Source organism: Huiozyma naganishii, chromosome 7 (genome assembly GCF_000348985.1).
Source record: "Huiozyma naganishii CBS 8797 chromosome 7, complete genome".
Lineage (NCBI taxonomy): Eukaryota > Fungi > Ascomycota > Saccharomycetes > Saccharomycetales > Saccharomycetaceae > Huiozyma > Huiozyma naganishii.
Window position 1 is genome coordinate 35,394 of NC_035928.1, and position 15,106 is coordinate 50,499.

The following is a 15,106-nucleotide window of genomic DNA, read 5'->3' on the forward strand; positions in this document are numbered from 1 at the left end:
GTTTTTTTCTTACTTATTGTCGGCACGTGATACATTGAATACATACACGATATATGGGACAGCTAGTGGTCACATCACCAGCGGTTGGTTTGCCCTGAATCGGACAGCTCACCAGAATGGGCACCAGCCGATGTAATGTTGGCACAAATTTTCTATGGAAACCGCTTGCTGGATTAGTTTGTCAACTTGTTTGGGTACATCCAGCTCTTCGTATCCCGCAAAGTCGTTGCCAACCAGCTTATTGTCAATACGTTTCAAAACAAGAGCAGCGCGTGCGTTCCGTATGTCTTGCTCTCTGAGCTCTTCTAGGTCAAGTGCCTCTTCAGATGAAATTGCGCCGCTCTTGATCAGATCGTTCGGGTTGATTGGCTGATGGTCCACGCCGATTTCTTCCATCATCTTTTCTGTAGGCAGATCAATCCCCCAGTAAATTAACGGATCGAAAGCAAACGCCTCCAAGATAGCCATCAGAGATTCCTTATTCTCGCGCAGCACCCGCATGACATGCTCGCATGTTATTCTAAAGCTTCCTTCTATCCCGCTAACTTCCATCGCTTCTCGCAGCATCCTTGTTAACCGGAAGGGAACTTTCTCTGGGAACTTCTCTCTAAGAATAGTCGTTTCAAAGCAATCCCCAAAATCAATGTGCACTACTTTCCCCGTCGTACGGTCAAGCATCAAGTTACTTGGATGCCTGTCACCCAGCCCCAATATGTAACCAACCATGGACATGACGGCAAGCGATCTAGTATAAGTGGTTCTCCGTTCCAACCATGATTCTGAGGATTTACTCCTCAACCATAGCACCTGCGATAGATCGTCACCTTTAGTGTTTTCCATCGAATATTGGAACACCTCGATCTTTTGCAACAATGCTAGGTTATCGTAATCAGGTGCCATTTGTAGCATCACCCAGTGTTCTATGTTTAATGGAACCTTGTTGGCATCTCTATGCTCTTTTATCAGTACATGGAATGTGTCACTATTTGAAACCCATCCTAACAAACCTGAACGTGGTGATAATGGAATAGCTGGAAACTGCTGAATATCCAAATGTCTCCTAAATGATTCTGTATCGCCTTGCAATAAGGTATTAACCAAGCCAAACAACTGCATCACTAGACTATCCTGTCTGATATCTTCATGTCCCTTTAGGGCATATTGGTAGTTTTTACCGTCGGAGCCTTTTATCGTAAACTTCCGCGGTCTCTGTTTCGAAGAGATCACTGTAAATTTGGGTTCGAATCTTGAGATGGTGACGAGCTCCTTCCCGACAGCATAAGTACCAGGTATAACTAACTGAAAATCTTTTGCAGCTAGCAACTTTGGTGAGACATGTTGCAGCTCTAAGGTCTGTAGTTGGGGTAGAAGTTTACTAATCTTTCGAAAGATGGAATAATAAATATCCCAAGCCTGGTTAAGGTTGCTGACGTCTTCGGTCTTCTTGTAATTATCCATCCATTCTTCCGCTATGTTCAAATCACGCCCAAAAGAATTTAAAAAGGACGTTTCCCGTAATGTTTCCGGCCCCTTCTTGATCATCTCGTGTAGCGGCTGTAAAATTGCAAACGTCTTCCCGATATTCTGTTCTCCAAAAAACTCTCTGCTCGCGTCTTCAAGTCCCCCATACCATTGCTCATGCCACGATACAGCAACCCTGATAAGTTCATGACTAACCAGTTCTGCCTGTTCTACTAGTTGGGCGCTATGGACTCTCATTTTATCAATAATCGATTGCGCCGCCTTCCTGCGAGAAACGGACTCCGATTTAATCGCAACTGTCAAAGGGTAAACCACTGCTTGGGGATGCGCTTTGCCCAGTTCTGATAACAGCGAGAGGAGGGACCTGCTTACAATTTGATCCGATTGGTGGATGTGTGAGATCAGCTGGGGTAAAACCTCCAGCCAAGTTCCTAATTGGATCAAACTGAACCCTTGACTCATGGCCTGGGTCGCATGTGGAATACCACCAAAGGTAAACCATAAGGTGAGCAATCTGAGAGCATCTTGTAAAGAGCTTGATTCAGAAAGAGCAATAGAATGAAAAAACCCTTTAATGGCAGGGACAACGTGTCGCTTAATCAATTCTTCCTTATACTCATTGTTCAAACTACTACTGTTCATACCATGAGCTCCGCTTAACGGCAGACTTTTTTCCTTCGAGTTTGAAAGTGTAATCGATATTACTTCAAAATTGGCCAAAGCCCATTTATGCCACGCCTTGTAAGAAGACTTGTTGAAGTGTGTCGCCAGAAGGTAAGAGCTCAGGATGGTGTCCGGATTCTTGATTCGCCAGTTCGGATCTAAAGCAACCATCCACTCCCCTTGCTTCACAAAACATTTCGAGAGGAGATCAGAATACTCATTGACTTTACTTGGACAAAATTTGCTCTTTCCAGATATATTCGGAACAATTACATGCTGTGAGTCCAGTCCTAAATCAAAAACGAGGCGAGAAGTAAACTGTGTTAAGCGATCGAGAGCCTCTGCTTGAGACCCATATGTCCATAAGTATTTCAGATGTGCGTATATGACGGAGGGAGGGGCTAGTGCACTATTTTTGTGAGCTGGATCTAGTCCGTCTTCCATTAATGAATTCAAAACCTTTTTAGCCAGTCCCATCCGGTTGGACTTTCTACAGAGATTTGCAAACTCGATCCAAATGTCCAAATCGTCCTTCGGTTCCGAGACAAGGGACCTCACTAAAAGAACTCCGTGCCAAATATCAACATTTCTTTGAATGCCAAGTATTCTCTTATTCCAGGTATCTTTCATTACTTTTCTTTTCTCGGAATTATATGGAAGACTCTTATATTTCACAATCTCTTCGAGTTCTGATATAACTTGTGCTTTAACAATGATGTTATAGGTCCTGCTATAACTCTCATTGGTTAAGCCAGAAAGATTGGTTATCAAAAGATTGCGGAGATTGGTAAAACGCTCTGTAGCGTCGGAAAAATCGGTCTCATGGATCGATATAACTGTCTCAAAAAATTCGCGGTTTTGTGAGAGCGGTGTTAGAACATCAACATATTTGTTGATCGAATCCCAATGGCCCAGTACCCATGCTGTTCCTGCAGCTAATGGGGCTATTTGTTGACGAAGCTCGTTACTTGAATCGTTCCATCTCGTTGTGACAATTTCAGATAGACGGTCCCATTCACCCAGAGCGTATAAAGATTTCACCTTACCAGCAATTATTTCAGGCGATTTTTCTCCGGCTGCCTCCCGTTCGTTGTAAGAGTTGAGCGCATCCTCCCATCTTTCTAGCTTTTCATACCAGGTTTCCTTCAATTGCAAATCATGGTTCTTTTGTGCCTCTTTTAATATTCCTATGGCTGCATCAGTTTGGTGGAGTCGATTATTTATATTTATCAAAGATTCAATGATAGAATCGTCGGAACCTTGTTGGTATTCCATTTCCTTGTAACGCAGTGCTTTTGCGTAAGCATTGCAATTTTGGGCATATTCACCTAACTTGTGTATGGGGATGGGCAGCGCATTATCATCATGGTCCATATATTCGATCAGCTTCAATAAAGTCTGGTTGATTTCTGGGGGTGTTGCCGCAGCAGAAAGAGCAGAGCACAACGATTGCACCAACGAATCCTGGTTTTCCGTGGACAGTTCTCTCCAGCAGCTCGAAAACGAAATGTTGAAAAGCTCCTTGGCAAGCGGATACGAAATACTAATTAGATTGGAACACGCACGTATCGACTGCGAAGGCGATTCTCGTAACAGCTGTATTGATAGCCGTCTAAACCATTCTTGCCAATCCTCCTGTGTTCTAACCTGTGTGCAGTCCCATGTAGCACACAATACTTCTTGGTTGATCGGAAGTTTTTTCATTTCACCATATTTATCAGATAAGTCATTTTCTTCTATATCAGCTTCCTTGTCAAAAATGATGCTGCTCGGAAGGCCCTCATTGTTTAACAATCTATTTGTCAATTGATCATATACTGAATGTTGTACTCTATTGCGTACAAGTGTCTTGTTGAGAATCGGAATGTAGATGATAAAATCTGTATTCATTTGTAGAAGTAATAGGCATAGAGTATTCATAATAGCTTTATTAACTTCCTTTTCACCAGTGTTAAGTGACCTAATTAAACTTTGTACAATTCGTGAAGAGAATTCTGAAATGTCAATTGTCTTAGCAAGTTTACCAATGGTTACAATGGCCATCCTCTTCAACGTGCCTGATGAAAACTCTGCAATTCGAATTATAGTTGGTAAAATCAAATGTGAGTAGTTTTCCAAGTTGGCCCCGAAAATTACAAGACATTTTAGTATCCTTATTGAAGATTGCTTTTTGATCGACTTGTCACTTTCAAGGACAGTTAGGAATGATGTCAATATTGAGGGCATGTAAACACGGAAATCAGGCCCAATAGCCTTTGAAATCGCCTCGATCGTGGATGTGATCGTATTCTGAAGGTTAACAATTGGAAAAAATTCTTTGATCACCTCAAAAATCGAAATGACTTCGGTATTTATATGCTCTTGCGATAATGATACCAGTACGATAATCTGCTGAAAATAAAATTCCAAAAACGAAGGTGGGCAAGTTTTCATTACAGATGTGATGGCTGGTACTACCTCGCTGAGGAATGACACACCTCTTAAACCCATATTTTGTAAAATGTGCATCATTGATTGCACAACTGCAGTGTGATGAGTGGCATAAGAGTTGTCATCTAAAATGTTTGTCAAAGAGTGTAAAACAACCTTTGGGCAATAATTTTCGTTGCTTGGGGACATTCCTTGCATCAAAAGGGCAATGTCCATGAAAGGTGTTGTTTGACCGGCAGTAGTTTTCGATCTGGAGGTCACCTCCACTTCTCTATGTTTATATGGATCCAATGCACCTAGGATACCCAAAAGTCTCAAAGTTTCTCTTCTGGTGTCAAAATCGTTGTCAGGTTTCAGTAGTCGCAGAAGTATTCCCAGTAGCTCTGGGTAATCCAACAATGGACGTATGACATAACCACATGACGAAGCCAGTTGGCCCAACGTTTTTAATGCAACTTTGGTTTTGAAAGAATGTGGCTGATCCTGAAATATATCAATGATAAGGGACATCAATTGATTTAAGTACGGTTGCATGTCATTACCTGCAACTACTGATAACTCACCTATGGCTTGTATAGCCGTGCAAGACACCGTAGAAAAAGAATCTTTTGTTTTTGTAAGAAGCATATCAAGGATTGGTTTCAGATAAGGTCTAGATACATCCTCATTAGAACTGATCACCAGCTGCATGAGAACTATGCATTCCTCCTTCTTTCTTGGCCACGTAGCATGTTCCAGTTCCGTTAAAAGCTCCAATAGGGTCCTTCGAAGAGCCGGAACAAGATACATTGAATTTAGACGACTTAATCTACCGAGTAGTAAGAGTGTTTCTTTTTGAATACTGAACATTTCATCCTTCAATGCCAGTGAAATCAAACGGAGGTTATCTGGTTGGCATAGTTGGGCATCAAAGCACCCTGACAGATGTTGTATTGTTTGTAGTCTAATATCGGCAACTGGATCGGTGATTGCAATCATCAGTAGTTTGGTGAGTGTTTCTGAAACAGCTCTAAGCTCTTTGACCCCAATTGTATAAGATTTTGTGTCCCTCGAAAACAGTTCACAGGTAGTTAAGGCCGCAAGTTTTCTTACAACGGGATTTTCAAATTCAATGTAGGCAATCGTGACAAAACAAGCAAAGTGTTTCAAAGGCCCACCGTACTGTAATTTGTTAATCATTCTTAAAGCCTGGGCCACAAGACGAACATCTTTAGTTTCGTCCTTGGGTTCGTCGTTTTTGTTGAAAACATGTCGCGTCCTCCAATTCCTTGCCTTATCGAGACTGAAAGGGCTTTGTGCTTTCTCTATTTTATAATGATCAAATTTCGCACCGGACAAATAGTAGCTTAACAGTGTCAGTAGTCTTTTGCTTATTATCGGTTTCAAAGCAGGAATCTTTTCCATGATTGTGCTCAAGGCTTCTTCCATATAGTCCGATAAGATGCACGAGAAAATGTAATTCAAGATATCTTTGGTTAGGTATTTTGCTAGTGCCGGACCTACAGCGACACTTAATTGACTCACGCAAAAGAACAGTTCCTTTTCATAGTGTTTCCGTACTTTGAATTTGCTTTTAAACCCATCTCGGACATTCTCTAGGATGGGGTCTATGTAAACCTCAATTTTTGGGCCGGTTCTAGCTGCAATCTCACCCATGGAAACAAATATTGATGCCTTATCGGATCCAATTGAAGAAGTGATGTGCATGCTTTTCAGCGTAGATAAGTAATGGGCCATTATTACGTCTAGGTATTTCTCCACAAACCTATCCCTGTCAAATGATGCCAACAAAGGTAAGATCCTGTAAACCTCTAGCCGAATGACATCAACCTTATGATCCTTCAAGAGCATGCAGTTTTGGAAAACGTCCGTAATTTTGGCCTTTAAGAATTTATCGGTATCTAAACTAAGAAGTTCTCTATACACCAGTAAAGTGGCGTGAATAGATTCAATTGTGTTCATCTGTAGGCCTTGTATACAACCCCCATATAATCTGCTGACCCACTGCTCGTTGGAGTTGTCAATGTTCCTTTGTTTCAACACATTGAGACATTTTCCTAATAGATTGGCTGCATCCACTCTAATAACAAGTTTATTATCCCTTAAGGCTCGCCATATATTTTCCAGTATGGAATCCACAAACGGATAAAGTAGGTATGGTGAGTTTTCTCCAAGAGCTGATAAAATCAACAATGCGGCATGTTTTTTATACTCTTGTTTAACACTCGTGTTGTTCTCCGGAAGAGACGACAGCCATTCTAGCGACGTTTTCGCCTCAAGTTCGACGAAATCCGAAGTCAACGTGCTGCCCGGCACTGCGAGTTTCCCTAAAGTCTCTGCAGCCAATCTCATCACCTCAATATCGCTTGTCGGTATCAGCATTCGCAGGTAGTTCGCAAGACGAGCTGTTTGGTTGGGTAGTTCATCTGTGTGTGAATAAAGAGAAATAAGAACGTCAACTGCCAGAATCCCACCAATCTTTTCATTGGGCGTAGAGCCATGCATCAGTTCAAAGATTTTGTTGTTTAATGTATTGCTGAAGCGTTGAAATTGTTCTGCAGACAATTCTCTCGATATGGAGAGCAAAGAGGCCTCTAGTTCGTTGTATGCGATCTTCTTCTCCTCTGCATTGGGACTCTTCAATTGTTCAAATATGACGGTAAATACGGAAAAGGTGTTGTCGATATCTGTGAAGGTATTCTGATCCAAGTCATTGAAAACTTTTTGATCCTGCCCCCCAGTTGCGCTAATAATCCTTGTATCTACAAGCGATGCAGAGTTCGTCGCAGGTTCAGAGCCGCTAGAGTTCCCATCCTCTAGATGTGAAGTTGATTGCATATGCTGCTTGCGGGCATGCGGAGTCTTAAGCTCCACTTTCTTCCGCAAAGAAAGCATTGTTTAGCTATTGTTCAACGTGGACAGTGTCCAGTATAAGCGTGATGGACGTATAATGTGCGGGGGCAATCGGTCTCCGGTGATGTTTGCATCCATACTACTACTCACTGGGGCTCATGATTTGAGAGACCTGGAACTTTTCAAAAAGAACCGGTCGGCGATCTTAAACATGTATGGGTGGTGTGGGTATGAGGGCAGAGTGAAAGAAGATAGAGCGTGTTCCCCACACACGCCGTATTACGTACCTAGATTAAGATGAATAAGGATATTATTATATTGTTTGGCTGTTGCCAATTAACTTGAAACTATATTGAAAACCATTGTGAACAAGCCTACCATCTCCTTTGCGAAGACGAGCCTGTGGACGAGGCAATGGAAGATATCGATTCGGAGAAGGAGGAACTCGCCAGGCCTGAGATGCTGTTGACGACGTTTAGGTGGTGGTGTTTCACCTTTTTGTGTTTCTTCGCGTTATCCATTTTCGTGGAGAGCTCGCTGATCTTCTTTGTCACGTTAACAATCTCTATGTTATTTTGGGTAGTTGTCGTTTCGGCTGCGGTTTCTCCCTGCGACGAATCTTCCGTGCAGTTATGTGGTGATTCTCCAGTGTTTTCCTCTTCCTTGACTGTGAAGAGATTGCCTGAATCCTTCTTGTCTTGAGAATCGCTGCCTGAGAGTGAGTTATGGGATGAAGCCGGTGACGTTGATGGTGTGTTGGATTTCGACAAAGACAGTTCCTTGGGCATGCTGATGGATGCGACGGATGGAACGGATATTGGTGACGTGGAGGAGCCGTGCTTTGGTTTTGTCTGTGGTGTGGATGCAATATCTATCATGGATCTTGGTTTTGCTGCCTTGGGAGTCGCTGCTGCTACGACTTCTGCCGCTACGGAGGCGAGTTCCTCTTGGTTATACAATTCTGGTTCCATTGGTCGCAGGTGTTCCCCCTCCGAGGGGTCTATGCAAACGTCAATTTTCTGGAACCAGGGGTCATTTAGCAAATCCTCCATTGTGTAGCGGGTCTCTGGGTCTGGATCGGCCAGTCTCCACGCGACTCTCGCGACGTCTGTGTCTCTGTACCAGTTGGCAAATTTGTACTCCTTACCGGGGCCGTCCCTGTAGCATCCCTTCGTCTTGAAATTTTTGTTACCGTATTTGATGAACTTTTCGTAACCTGCCTCGTACTCTCTAAATTTCGGATCTCTGTCGCAGGACTCTAAGAACGGTATAAAATTTCTTGTGAGCACCATGAGGATGATACCTAGGGAGAAACAGTCCAGTGAGAGAGGGTTGAACGGTTTCTTCGCCGGGTCCGGGTACCCCTTCTTCTCTGCCCATACCATAACCTCTGGTGGTGCGTACGGTGGTGATCCGATCATCCCAGAGCACATCTTTATTGGTGTTTCGTTGTCGTCGGGGGTCTCGTGCGACCATGCGGAGATACCGAAGTCGGTTATCTTGCAGACGCCTCCCTCGCAGAACAAGACATTCTCGGGCTTCAAATCCCTGTGTGCAACCCCGTTGTCGTGCATGAACTTCACACCGTTGGCGACCTGTTTGAAGATGCAGTATTTCTCCGCGATATCGACGTTCTTCCACCCTACACGGGTCATCACGCTGAACAGGTCGTACCTCCCCAGTTCCATGACGTAACCCCAACCTCTAACGAGGATAGTCGTTGTCGGGACTTTGCACAGTTGGTAAACGCCGATGATATTGACGCTTCCGTACCCGGACGCGCGGGTCAGGTGTCTCCCTATGACGAACTCCTTCATGCAGCGTTTGTAGTACTGCTCGTCCGTCTCCGTGTATATCATGTTTAGTTTCTTGAACGCGTATATCTTAGAGCGTGCCGTGTTTGTTCTCTTGCTGACTACTTTCTTCACCTCTGCCGATCCGCCGGACCCGATATTCTTGTGGTCAGATTCGAACTTGAAGTTATCGAACAGATGGACGGAGCTCTGCACGTACTGTTCCGGCATCAGCTCGTTCGGGTCCATCAGGGGCAACTTCAGGACCCTGACTGTGTCCCCGCCCTCGTGGAGGTAGAAACTTGCGTCTCTAGTGCTCCCCGCGGAGGAGTTCGTCGCAGAGTTCGCGTTGCTGAACACTGTCCCGTTCGAGTTATTGATCCCGTACGGGTTGTAAACGATGGGTTTGGCGCCCTTCGCTGGTTCCACGTGCACGGGTTTGAGCCCCGTGGGCTTCAATGGCTCGCCCCCCTGGTTGCGATTGACCGCTGCATTCGCAGGCAGGGTGCTCCTCTTCTTGAGCGGTTTCTTGTGCAGCACCACTTTCTTCGGCTGCGAGTCGAAAGTCTTTGGCCGCAGCAGCTTGCGGCCCAGCAGCCGCAGCCCAGACACGGGCTTGGTTTCGTCGGAATTGGACTCAGAGCGCATGACGAGGGCGTGTTGTATTACAACTTCTCAGATTATTTGTTCAAAGAGCTCGAAGGGAAAAGAAAAGCCAGCACACGACGCACTGGTGCTTATACTTATTCCGTGTGCAATCCTATTTTTGCCAGTCTATCTGTTCAGTAATCCGTAGGACTTCCACACATTCAATCTGAGCGAGCTGTGCGCTATCACCATCAAATCAAACAGAAGGTCTTCGAGAATGAAAAAAGCGGGAAATTTTTTTCTTCTTTCTATTGTTCCTGTGTTTCAGCGCGGGCGTTTCTGAGCGCGGCGAGGTCTTGGCAGAGAACGTGGTGGTACTGGCAGTGGTAGTTGTTGCTGTTGCTCTGGAAGAGAAATTGAGGCGAACGGGTGCCCAGTGCCATTATATAACATCCCCCAACACGCACGCATTCTCTCGCCAGCGGGTCCCGGGTGCCTCCCCTCATCGCCCGGCGGCGTCTCTGTCGCACTCCCACTGACTGACTCTTCCCCGGCCGCTGCTGGCTTATTTTCGTGGCGGGACGGAGACGCATTTTGCGCAGTTTCCACAGTGCGAGGGCGAGCGAAAAAACGGTGCCGTGGAGCACGTGTGCACGGTGTGTGGGCGCGGGTGCGTGCTGCGTCGCCCCTACATAAGGGACAGGCGGGAGCCCACATGGTCTGGGGCCTGCCCCGTGGGCAGCTGGCCCGTCCTGTCCACGTCATCCATCTGGGAGTAGATGCGGGACAGGCGGTGCAGCTCGTGCAGTGAGATGCTCGGTTTTGTCTCCTTTAGGGATTCCTCCAAATCGGATAGTGTGATGCTGGGCGTGTCAGGGCCGGTCCCCTGTGCGTCATCGCCCGCGGGTGTATCCCTCTGCGGCAGTAGGCTTGCCGCGTGGGCCGCGTCCGCCGCGGTGGCTTGCCCGTTGATCACTGTGAACTGTAGTTTGTTGCTTGTGCCGGCGTGGTGCAGGTTCATTTGGCGCAGGGTTCTGTGGACCACGCGCAGGTGCGCGTTGGAGTACAATGCTTGTAAATCGGCACCCGAGTAGTTCTGGGTGCGCCTTGCGATCTCCGATAGGTGCGCATCTGCCATGCTCGGGTCAGCGATGCTCCGGAGGATTAGGAGCCGTTCCGGCTCAGTGGGCATCCCGCAGAGTACACTCTTGTCCAGCCGGCCGGGTCTCAGCAGGGCCGGGTCGATCAGGTCTGGTCTGCTCGTTGCGGCGAGTACGTAAACGCCGTCTAGCCCCTCTGCGCCGTCCATCTGCGTGAGCAATTGGTTCACTACACGGTCAGTGACACCAGTGGAGTCGTGTCCCCTCTTGGGTGCAATGGAGTCGAACTCGTCAAAGAATATGATGCAAGGTTTGATTGCCTCGGCCCTCTCAAAAAGGTCTCTGATGTTCTGCTCGCTGGCACCGATGTACTTGTCCAGGATCTCGGGACCCTTCACGGAAATGAAGTTGAGTCCGCACTGCGATGCAACAGCAGTGGCAAGAAGTGTTTTACCACACCCTGGATACCCGTACAGTAGGATACCGGATCGTAACCGCAGGGGGCAGTTTTGGAAGATCGGAGCATACTTCACGGGCCACTCGAGTGTCTCCAGTAAAGTTCGCTTTGCCTCAAAAAGTGCCCCAATCTTTTCCCATTTCACTGCACGGTTCGTTTTGCTCGATGGCGCAGATTGGAACGATATGGGTGTGAACTGCGATAGTGTCTTCTCAAATATTTCGTTCGTTAGTATGGAAGACCCAGCCATTTGACACCCGTAGTGACACTTGATAACGAAATTCTTCAAGTCGAAGGGAAAGTACCCCTCCGTCTCGGATGCGATATCACTGACGTCTAGGGTGTCGCAGAGTTTCAAAGATGTCGGGAGCGCGTTCCCCTCGCACAGGTAGTGCCCCACTAGATCGGCTCTCTCTGTCTTAGACGGGCTTTTCAAACAGAATGTCTCGCTGATGACATGGGTTTCAAACAAAGCGTTGTTCAACGTCTCTCTGTGCGCCGCAGAAAATACTATTCGGAGAGAAGATTGGGCCCTTGCAATAAGTTTCACCACAGAATTGGCTAGAATGTTTGACAACTTGTTCGGAAGCGTGTTCGTGTTACCGTTCGACGCACTAGGATCAGTTTTCAATTGTGTGAATACGAAATCCGCGTTGTCTAGTAGCAACACCGTAGGTTTGTGCAAATAAGCAAGTTTGCACCATTCGTTAATCATACTTTTCATCTTCTCAAAATGGAAACTTTCAGATAACGTTTCACAATCAATGTAAATAGCATGTTGCACATGCCTTGAAAGTAGTCTCGCTCTCAGAGTCAAAAGTAGGCTCGTTTTCCCAGTCTTCTCCTTGCCCTCCAAAAGTATCCCCGGTGAGGGGACCACAGGCGATGTTACATATGTTTCGATTTTGGGCAAAATGTCATTCGTCTCTAAGTACTGAGGGGTAGTGGGCGCATTGTCCAAATATAACAATTTATTCTCAGAGCACACCGTATGGACAAACTGGTAACTCGACACTGATGATAATTGGACGGTTGAACAGTGGCTCTTTTCCTCCGTTAAATGTTCGATTTGTAGTACATCACCACTGTGCAAGAGTAGCATCCTATTCGTTAAAATATCGATATTTTGGACAAACACTTCAGAGTCTCGCTTATCTTCGTCCTGGACTTTAAGAGAATGTTTTATTTGCACTGTCATGTCTTTCACATCATTAAACCACGGCACAGAGTCTTCCCCCAAGTATTCCACCTTAACAATCAGACCGTTATTCTTATCTTCTTTTGGTAATAGAGACTTCCAAGCGTTTCCAGAAAGTGCAATATGCTTTGGGGGAATTCTGCCGCGAGGTGACCCTACAATCTTCATGCCTATCCGTAACGTGGGCTCACTGGAATTTTTCACTGCTTTCTTAGAATGACTGGTTTTTTGCGGGCCATTGAGGAGAATGCTGACGTAGGCATAAGCAGACACCAATTCGTCATCGTTCACAAAGGCTAGAAGCTGGTCGGTATTTTTATCGTAAGATACGGAACGAGCCAAAGTTCGGTAATATACGGAAGTGATATTATCCCTAGCTCCTCTACCCCTGTTACTGAGTCGTTCAGTATTTACTCTTGGTTGTACAATTACTAATGTACCTTCTCCGATTTTCCCCCAAGTGCTCTTTGCGGGGACCAAGCTATCGACTTTGAAATTACAGGTGACATTGCCGATATAGCAGATAAGAGCATTCCCCAAGCTTACAATTTTGGCTTGTCTTATAATCTCATTTCTCAGCAAATTAGCGTTCCCTTCCATTATTTCCCAATCATCGCTTGTCAAAGGGCTCACGTGTACTTCTTTCAGAATATCGCCGTGGAAGACCCCCATAGACAGCCGTATTTTCTTATTCGCCTCAAGCCCGTGTAGATGTTTGGCAAGAATGGGATTGATCTCTACAGTTTCCCCATCTTTGCTATCAAACCCGTCCCAAGAAAGGAAAAACCTGTCATCGATATTAAACCAGTAGTCTTGAAGGGGCACGCCACTCTCGTATAAAAAATCGCACAGGTGACTCGGCAACCTAATACAGTTGCTTCGGATCTCGCCGTTCAGTTGTAGAGATGCAGAAAGCTGTTTGATCATAGCTCGTGGTGTCGTGTTCCCACAAGTGCTACCTTAAAGTGTTAAAGTATGCTGTTCTCGATTTTGGGGCATTATTTTATTTTATTCACTTTGAATCGAATATCGAAACCAACGTAATGATGGGATTAGACAGACTGCGCATATAGAACAAGTGTACGGTGCGCACCCATGAGCATTCGGTTCATCCTGTGCTTTAATAAGCAAGGAGTTGTGCGATTGATACGCTGGTACGTTGGCAACGAGAGTTCTGGTGACACACAGGATGTGATTGCCCAGATATACAGACTGATCAGCAGTAAAGACCATAAACGTCACAGCAATTTTGTTGAGTTCTCCGAAACGACTAAACTTGTGTATAAACGATACGCTGGGCTATACTTTGTGATGGGTGTCGATTTAAGAGATGACGATCCTATATATCTGTCGCATATCCACCTCTTCGTTGAAGTGTTGGACTCGTTTTTTGGGAACGTTTGCGAACTGGACATTGTTTTCAACTTCTACAAAGCCTACATGGTTATGGACGAAATGTTTCTTGGTGGAGAAATACAGGAGGTCTCCAAGGACGTACTCATAGAACGACTCGGGACACTAGACAGATTGGAATAACGATAATTTTTGTATTGTATTGTTTGTCGGTGTACGGTTTTTACACAATTATAAACGAACTTATATTTCAATGGTTGTTACTAGTACATCTCTTCACTGGATCCAACTCGACCTCAGCAAGGCGCCTCCTGCAAAGTAGAAATATAGCACTGCTGCTATAAAGTTGATTGGACGGTTAAACCTGCATAGTAGAAATATACAAGGCAATATGATGAGTGTCAAAAAAAGGATAATAGCAGATTTTTGCATCTTGGCGTGCGGCTTGTCCTTCTTTGGCTATTTTACATGAGTGGAGAATACTCTAAATACATTCAAGTTTTTATAAGTTTACTCATAGCATATAAATCATATACGAATTGTTGATGTTTTGGTGATCGGCTATCAACAGGGTTAAGAATATAGCGCAAAACTTGTTGAGTGGTTGACAAATATTCTCTTGCAAGAGAAAAAAGGGCGTAAAAAATGAGCCGGTGCGAACATGGACCAGAACACGGTACGTCATGATTAAGTGTGTGTCGCTAGCATCTCGTTCATGTTGATTTGTGGCTAAGTTCATTATCCAAACGACCAATATCCCTATGTTAGGGGAGTTTTCCTCTGTTTGCCAAAAGATATGACTGATGGAAACCGATTTTGGATTTTTGGGAAGAATGCATAATACTATGGTGACTTCAACCTCCAGAAGAGCTAGTTTCTGTAATTCGCATTCAACTACATACAATAGAAGTTGTCTTCCCGCTTACATATTCGAGGAATTCACCACGCATAAAATAATTACCATTGTTTTAACCTTATTACTTGCATTGTAGCTCTCTTAAAAGGTACGGACGGTGAAAAAGCAGATTATTAGTTTCTTGATTCTGGAACATTTGTGATAGCAAGACATATCACAGTTCAAACCGAACTGTGGTTTGTCCAATTGGAAAGGCTCTTCAATTGCCATGTATTTTTTAAGTATTATTTACCAAAAACTAAACACGTTTAAAGAAAGAAAAAATTTAACTTG

The 15,106-nt window shown here is 45.0% G+C and overlaps 4 protein-coding genes across 4 annotated transcripts; 1 reads left to right on the forward strand and 3 right to left on the reverse strand.

Moving 5' to 3' along the window:
• Positions 1-108: 108 nt before the first annotated feature.
• KNAG0G00270 (phosphatidylinositol kinase family protein) lies at positions 109-7,470 on the reverse strand (the record flags this gene model as incomplete). The annotated part of the gene is made up of 1 exon (XM_022608879.1): positions 109-7,470. The coding sequence occupies one exon, from the start codon at positions 7,468-7,470 to the stop codon at positions 109-111; it is 7,362 nt and encodes a 2,453-aa protein (XP_022465331.1).
• A 332-nt stretch (positions 7,471-7,802) lies between these two features.
• KNAG0G00280 (uncharacterized protein) lies at positions 7,803-9,869 on the reverse strand (the record flags this gene model as incomplete). Its single annotated transcript, XM_022608880.1, has 1 exon — positions 7,803-9,869. One exon carries the CDS (start codon positions 9,867-9,869, stop codon positions 7,803-7,805), a length of 2,067 nt encoding a protein of 688 aa, XP_022465332.1.
• Positions 9,870-10,497: 628 nt separating this feature from the next.
• Positions 10,498-13,491, reverse strand: PEX1 (AAA family ATPase peroxin 1; the record flags this gene model as incomplete). Its single annotated transcript, XM_022608881.1, has 1 exon — positions 10,498-13,491. The coding sequence occupies one exon, from the start codon at positions 13,489-13,491 to the stop codon at positions 10,498-10,500; it is 2,994 nt and encodes a 997-aa protein (XP_022465333.1).
• A 168-nt stretch (positions 13,492-13,659) lies between these two features.
• On the forward strand, positions 13,660-14,100 carry APS2 (Aps2p; the record flags this gene model as incomplete). Its single annotated transcript, XM_022608882.1, has 1 exon — positions 13,660-14,100. The coding sequence occupies one exon, from the start codon at positions 13,660-13,662 to the stop codon at positions 14,098-14,100; it is 441 nt and encodes a 146-aa protein (XP_022465334.1).
• Positions 14,101-15,106: the final 1,006 nt, after the last annotated feature.